Genomic DNA, 7,437 nt, shown 5'->3' with positions numbered 1-7,437 from the left:
CGCACACCATCCTGGCCCGGATCCCACCCAGCTCTTTTTCTCAGAGCCCCGACCCACAGCGTTGACGGAATGGAGTGCCCTTCCCATTGGCCCGAACGTCATTCCCTGTGGTGGCACTGCCCTCCTGATTGGCTGGCCACTCCCGACAACCCCCCCCCCCATCCCTCCACTTGGGTTGCCCGGCTCCCCTCCTCCGTGCACCGCCTGAAGCCCCCGCCCTCGCCACCTCCCTCCGCACACCCGCCAGCGCGCCCAGCCTCCCCGGGTTAGACTCAAGCTGCACTAGGCCAGCGCTCCGGCCCCGCCCCTGGCCGGAATGGACCCGCCCCCTGGGCTCGCGGCTGTATAAATAGAGCTGCGCGGCGGGCTGGGAGAGAACGTAGTGCGGGAGGCGCGGTTGTGATCTCTGATCCCGAGTCGGGAATACCGGGCTAGGGGAGTGCGGCAGCGGCGATCGGTCACAGTCGGAGCTCCGAAGGGAGCGACTAGGGGACCCGGGTGGGCTACTTTCTTTTTTCTTTTTAACATTTTTTCCCCCTCCCCGTGCTTTTGCTTTTTATTGCTTACGTCTTGGTTCGGGCCGAGTGCCGCCCGCAGAGCAGAGATTTCCCTTTGCAAAACCCGCGCGACCCTCCGTCCGATTGTTGGGACTCGGAATCGCCGGGGGTGGGGCGTCTCGGTGCCCCAAGCGCGCCGAGAGCGCAGGCAAAGGGAGCGAAGCCGACCGCGGGCGGGGACTCTGAGCTTGTCTCGTCCTCCTTGCACACCCAGCCGGGTCCGCTCGAGCCGGGCGCAGGGCGCAGGGCGCGCGCGATGAAGGCAGTGAGCCCGGTGCGCCCCTCGGGCCGCAAGGCGCCGTCGGGCTGCGGCGGCGGGGAGCTGGCGCTGCGCTGCCTGGCGGAACACGGCCACAGCCTGGGTGGCTCGGCGGCGGCGGCGGCGGCGGCGGCGGCCGCGCGCTGCAAGGCGGCCGAGGCGGCGGCCGACGAGCCGGCGCTGTGCCTGCAGTGCGATATGAACGATTGCTACAGCCGCCTGCGGAGGCTGGTGCCCACCATCCCGCCCAACAAGAAAGTCAGCAAAGTGGAGATCCTGCAGCACGTTATCGACTACATCCTGGACCTGCAGCTGGCGCTGGAGACGCACCCGGCTCTGCTGAGACAGCCGCCGCCGCCCGCGCCGCCGCACCACCCGGCCGGGACTTGTCCCGCCGCCGCGCCACCGCGGACCCCGCTCACCGCGCTCAACACCGACCCGGTGAGAGACCGGGCACGGGCCCGGGGCGGACGCCGCGGGGAACCGGGAGGGCTGGGTGGTGAGACGCGGACGATCATTTGGGGCCGGAGAGGACCCCGAGTGACAGCCCCCTCCTTCTTCGGGAGCTGGGAGCTGCCAGCCGCCTGCTGGGCTGGAGCTGGGCGGACGCGGGTTGGGGCGATCGCGCGGGGCGGGACTGGAGATACTGCGCCTCCCCGGCTGTCAGGTCCAGAGGAGGGGGTCTCCACGGATGCACACTCGGGTAGGGGGTGGGGGTGGATGGCAATGGCCAGCCTGGTTTCCTGGCCAGCCTAGTTTCCAGTTCGCGCCTGCTAACCTTTCCCCTGGTGTTCGGTTGCTGTTCCAGGCCGGCGCCGTGAACAAGGGCGACAGCATTCTGTGCCGCTGAGCCGCGCGGTCCAGGTGAGCGCGCATTTCCCTTCTCGGGTGGCCGATCACCGGAGACAGCCCTCCCCAGGGGGGCCTCCGGGGGCCTGGCACCACCGTGTTCTTTGCCCCCCAGCATTTCTGAGCGTAAACTCTCCTCCCCCTCTCTCCTTTTCCTGCCACCCCTTTGGGCAAGTCTGTACTTGGCTTAAGAAGTCGGGGTTCACTCAATAGAGACTAATGGGGTCTTGTCCCTCGCCGCCCCCACGTTCCTTTCCCTGTGACCTGCAGGTTCTGGGCATCTTCCCTACCTGTGCCCGCCCACACGCCCAGAGGGTGGGCACCTTCTCGGGCATGGAAACTGCTCTAATGTTCCCCCCTAGCCCACCCCGCGCGCACTTGGACATCCTTTGGAGGGGGTTCCCTCTCTGAGCTTTTCCATGGGGGCCCGCATTTCCCTCCTCCGGACCGGGTCATGCTGCGGGCTGCGGGTGTTGTCTGACCTGGTGGTTTGTTTTGGGTTGTTGATCAAGCATGTCTTGAGTTTGGTCGGTGGCGCCAGTTAGTCTGAAGCGAGAAGGTTCACACACCCCCTCTATTCATTCTTCTTCCACAGGTGTGCGGCCGCCTGAGCCCCAGCCAGGAGCCCTAGAGAAGGGAGGGGAAGAGCAGAAGTTTAGAGCAAAAGCCACCGGAGAAAAGGGGAGGAGAGAGAGAGAGAGAAAAAAAATCAGCATATCTAGAAACGTTTTCACTCGTCATTCCAAGAGAGAGGGAGAGGAAGGAAAAATAATAATAAAACTTTCATCTTTTTTTCTTTTGCACGTCCATAAACATTCTGCATTCGTGTTCTCTTTTGTCTCTTCACTTATAACCGCTGTGAATTGTACATTTCTGTCTTTCTGGAGGTGCAGTTAAAGTTTTAAGTGTAAGCGTGACAGGACTGATAAATAGAAGATCACGAATAATCCGACCTTAGAAGGCTATTTTGTGACCAAGGAGCTCAATTTTTGTTTTGAAGCTTTACTAATATACCAGAGCATTGTAGATATTTCTCGTTTTTTTTTCTCCTTTTGACATCTATTGTTTAAAATAGATGATTATAACAGGGCGAGGAACTTTCTTTTCCCTACAAGAATGTTACATATTGTATAGATAACGGAGTGACATTTCATACCATGTACATAGAAAGATGTTCTATACGTGTGAGAAATTATATGCTTTAATAGACGACTGTAATTATAAGATATTTTTAATTAAATATTTTTTGTAAATATTATGTGTGTGTTCTTTTTAATCTATGGGGATATTCCTTTTGTAATTTTTCTTTTCTTTCTTTCATTTTTGGTAGCTCAATGGCAGAGCTCTTGATATCTTGAATGTCTTTTCTGTTTAGCTTGGCTTTTAATATTTCTTCTTCCCCAGTATCGAGTATGTCATAGACACAGAAGTAACAGTTATAGGTAGTGATCTTGCATGATTGCATGAGATGTTGAATCACAAAATAAACTCATTGGAGTCCATTCAAATGTGTTTTCTTTAACCTAGATTGAAACCTTTGTATCTGAAGTGTACATGTGGAAAATATATCTTAATCAGTTTTAAAGTACAGGGTTTTATAGTGTAATATATAAAGAGTGTTTTGTTATTTGATTTTTTGGGGGCTGAGGTCAAAATGGATTCTGAATGCTTTTACATGAAGGATGGAGAAATGCTTGGAATCGTACAGAGTTTTAAAAGTCTGCTGTTTTATCAAAGTGGAAAAAATGTCACTCTTCCATTTTACATTAAGGCATAATGTCATAAAGTTTCATATCTGTACAGATTGTTTGAATCATGGAAATGGAAAATGTTCTCTGCTTGCTACCAAAGGACAAACTCTTGGAAAATGAATATTTTCTGCTCTTTCCTCCAAAGAATATTAATAGGCACCAGTGGGAGAAAAAAAAAGGTGTAATTGCTAATCCTTCAAGCAGGGATAAAAGTCGATCTTCAAACATTTAAGTAGACCAAAAATTCTGATGACCGCATCTAGATTATTTTTTTATAAAAATGATTTTCACTATAGTTATGTCAGTTACCGCTAAGCCACTGTCCAGTCCCTTGTGATGTGTAACTTTTACATGTGAAAATTAAAGTAGATTTATCTGTCTTATACTGTGATTTCTGGTCTCATTTCTTTAAAACTTTTCTTTTTATTTTTTTAAGATCCTTTAAGGTAGGTAGTACTTTCTCGGTGAGACAGGATCATCAGTATTTGTGAACATTATTCATTTATTGTAATGGGTACTTTACACACCAGTTAGATGGAATTTTTAGGGTGAGCGAATTAAGTAGGATTTAATTGGGTGCTTTGTAAATAGTCAACTGTGTGTGTAACATGGTCTGTTTGATTTTTGAAAGGAAAGGATTTGTTTCAGATTATACAAGAATAAAAGTCTTATAGACCCAAGGGACTTTTTATGAGGTCAAAGTCAAATATTTATATGAATATGAAATACCATGGTCCCTAGTAGTTGCTGAAGTGGCAATGTCTTAACAAAAATGAACAAAATGAAATCAATCAAAGAGTTGAACAAAATCTGTCTTATTCCCAGCATATTTTCCCCTTAGCTCTCTTACTGATCTTGGCTATTTTTAGATTTTGATGTTGAACCTTATAAAGTCAAAGGATTGCTTGTTTAAATGAGATGTGTGTGTGTGTGCTGTGTGTTTTATAACATCCATTCTTGTCACACATCAAGAGGAAAACACTTAGAACACTACTGGAATTCCAAATCTGAAAAATTGTGAGGATTGCCTTCTCTGTCATTAAAAAGGGGCACAATTCCTCCTTTTCATCTGGCAGTTTGATTTCTGTAGGAAACATGTCTCATGCGCACAGTTCGCTGGAATTGGACATTTGTCACGCCTGATTGCTGAACCCTAACCTAAGCCTCTGGCAGGGTTTAAAACTTACAAAGTTGGGCCCGGAACCCCAAAACAAATGAATGGACTTTTTTTTTTTTTTGAAGAGAGATGTTGTGCCTTAGTTAACTTTGTATGTGGACATACAGAATTACTGAAAGAAAAATGTTGGAGATAACTAAGTTTTAGAGAGTTAAGATCCCGCCCCCCCCCCTTTGGCTACTCAAGCCCTATTTCATGTCTCCAAATAAGCGGCGCTTATTAAGCAAAAATAATATTCCATTGTACATGATCTTACTTTCCATTAAGTTGTTGTCTGTCCTAATGCAACTAGTTGGCAAATACATCTGAGCCTTTTTCCCAAGTAGTTCTAGTTATTGAGGTATTTTAACAAAGGAAAATAAAGCTGATTGTCTCATTTAACTTGCAGACTTTCTTTGTATAGGCACAACCAAAGAATTAGACACACTGAAAACCATCAGAGGACAATTAAGTATCCCACACAGTGGACAGTGTTCCTAAAGTTGTTACAAAATCTTGATATCTCAGATATCGCCTGTTAAAGTAAGAAAAACAAATTCCCTTTTTCATTTCAGAAAAATGAACATACTTTGAGATTATGTAAGTCATACCCAAGTTTATTGTCAAGCTTTAAATTAAATTTTTTAGAACTTTAAAAACATTTTGACTCCCCCCTCCCAAATCTATTGTAGTAGATGCTTTCTATCAATGCCAATAAATCTTCACCGAGAAAAAGGTTCTGAAGTTTGTGGCTCTTTTAATTGACTTTTACTGAGTTCTGTAATTTTTCATTATCAAGAGTGGGTCCCTTGATGGATCACCTCAATTATGTATAGTGTTTCTTACCATGTGATGAAAAATGGGGCTTAAAAATGGTGATATGAACAGAAAGAAAATCTAGTTTGAATGTGGAAAGCTTCCATACTCTACCAGGACAGGAAGCAATAACCCTCAAGAAGCTGCAGGGTGATGTCCAGAGAAAAGATTTTTTTTTTAATACATAATGGAGACAGAAAGAAATTACTTCACAGTAGTATGGAATCAAATAAAACTGGCTTTGCCTTTCTAGGTGGCACATTTTAATTATATATATGTTAATCAGCCCAGATAGCCCTTGGGTTTCCACAGAGCCAAACATCAAACCCTCCAGGCTTAGGAGGAAGGAAAACCTTCCCAGGGCTGCTTTGTAAGTCCAGGAAATTAATTTCCCACCTCCAAATGGATCTTAATGGAGCTGCCCTCAGTAGGTGTGGGTTTCAGACCCAGATGTGTTTTTTTTTTCAATTATAACTCATGATGTTTTGCTAAAATATTAGTGTTATTAATTAGAACCATTGCCCACAAGGTTTTAGGATTGTAATTTTACTTACAGCTCTTCCTGGATCACTGAGTCACCTGATACATTAAAAGATAAAGAAAAGCCTTATGAACGAAAACTAATTTGTTCAAGGCAGACATCTCAAAGCTATATATAGGCTTCACTGAACCAGCTTTAAATTTTTTGATGAAGTTTTACAAATGTGTCTGTGTTCAGGCACCTCCTTCATATTTATTCACACCTTGGCTCCTTCTCAAAAGTTCCACCTAAGTGTTAAAACTGAGGTCCAAGCCACATTGCCAAAGGAAATCCTCCCCTCAGCAGAACAGAGTACAGTGAGGCTGCTAGATATAGTGCCATTATTCAGTCAATTCACACATGTGAAACCAAAAGAACTGTACAAATTGAAGTTAATTTGACAAGCTCCTCGTGTTCAATTTCTAGAAGAAAGACAAACACAATGTGTTCCTATACCCCTAGCTAAAATAAGCAATGGAACTGAAATATTTAAATTAATAAGGAGACCCCAGATATGTTTTCTATATGGATCCACTGTTAATACAGGATTTTTTCCCTCACAATAAGCCCCACACCTTAGGTAAGAACTTCAGAGATAACATAAATATTGGTAAAGTCTGCAAATATCTAGTGAAACAAAATATTCATATTTGCATTTATTTTGTGTAATGTGCCAGTACTGGAGCTTGAACTCAGAGCTTGGGCACTGTGTGTCAGCCTTTTTCACTCAAGGCTGGCATTCTTGCCTCTGTAGCCATGGCCTTACTTTCAGCCTTTCTGTGGTTAATTGGAGATAAGCGTCTCATGAACTCTTCTGCCTTCCCTGGCTTCAAGTCTCAGAGCACAACTTCCTCCACACCTGGGTTTACAAGCATAAGACACCAACACCTGTCTCTATATCTACTTTTAATTACTGCTTCTCAATTCTTTATCATAGAAAAAGCTTATCTAAAGTGCTTCCAATATGCACCTTCAAGTCAAGTTTCTTAACTTTTTTATTCCAAATGAAAATATTGGAATAAAGTATATGAACATCTGTGAGAAGTTTTTTAAACATTTCTTAAATATGTTAAACAGTGCTTAAATATTAAAAATATTTTCTTACATATTTACTACTTTCTTCATAAGCTTTAGCAGCCAATAGAGAGAGACAAATTATAGGTCTGTGAAATAGCCGACATAGAGGAAAATGGTTTTCAAAAAGGCATTTCTAGTAAAACAAAACATTAACTGATATTAATTGCCCTCTATTTTTGCAGGTTTTACACCTTTCTTTTTTGTGACTGTTAGATCTAATCATGTTATGGTTAAGTATAAAGCACAATAAAAAGCAAAGAATGAGAAAGGTAACCCCTTCGTGCAACTACTTTAAGATAATAAAAATACAATTTTAAAACAGCAAAGAATGAGTAAATTCAAGTCATGTTTATCATACCCTAGGATGTTATTTGGTCATCAAAAATAATCCCAAGAAAGAAAACAAACAAGAGAAGGAGAAGGATGTTCTTATGTGCACATCAAGTCTCAGA

General features: G+C 44.7%; 1 protein-coding gene across 1 annotated transcript; it reads left to right on the top strand.

The window, feature by feature from the left end:
• Positions 1–667: 667 nt before the first annotated feature.
• Id4 (inhibitor of DNA binding 4, HLH protein) lies at positions 668–3,799 on the top strand. The gene is made up of 3 exons (XM_048348400.1): positions 668–1,257; positions 1,625–1,680; positions 2,261–3,799. The coding sequence occupies exons 1-2, from the start codon at positions 814–816 to the stop codon at positions 1,664–1,666; spliced, it is 486 nt and encodes a 161-aa protein (XP_048204357.1). The 5' UTR covers positions 668–813; the 3' UTR covers positions 1,667–1,680; positions 2,261–3,799.
• Positions 3,800–7,437: the final 3,638 nt, after the last annotated feature.

Source organism: Perognathus longimembris, chromosome 6, assembly GCF_023159225.1.
Source record: "Perognathus longimembris pacificus isolate PPM17 chromosome 6, ASM2315922v1, whole genome shotgun sequence".
NCBI lineage: Eukaryota > Metazoa > Chordata > Mammalia > Rodentia > Heteromyidae > Perognathus > Perognathus longimembris.
Note: the sequence above shows the minus strand (reverse complement) of the source record. Positions and strands in the feature narration are given on the sequence as shown.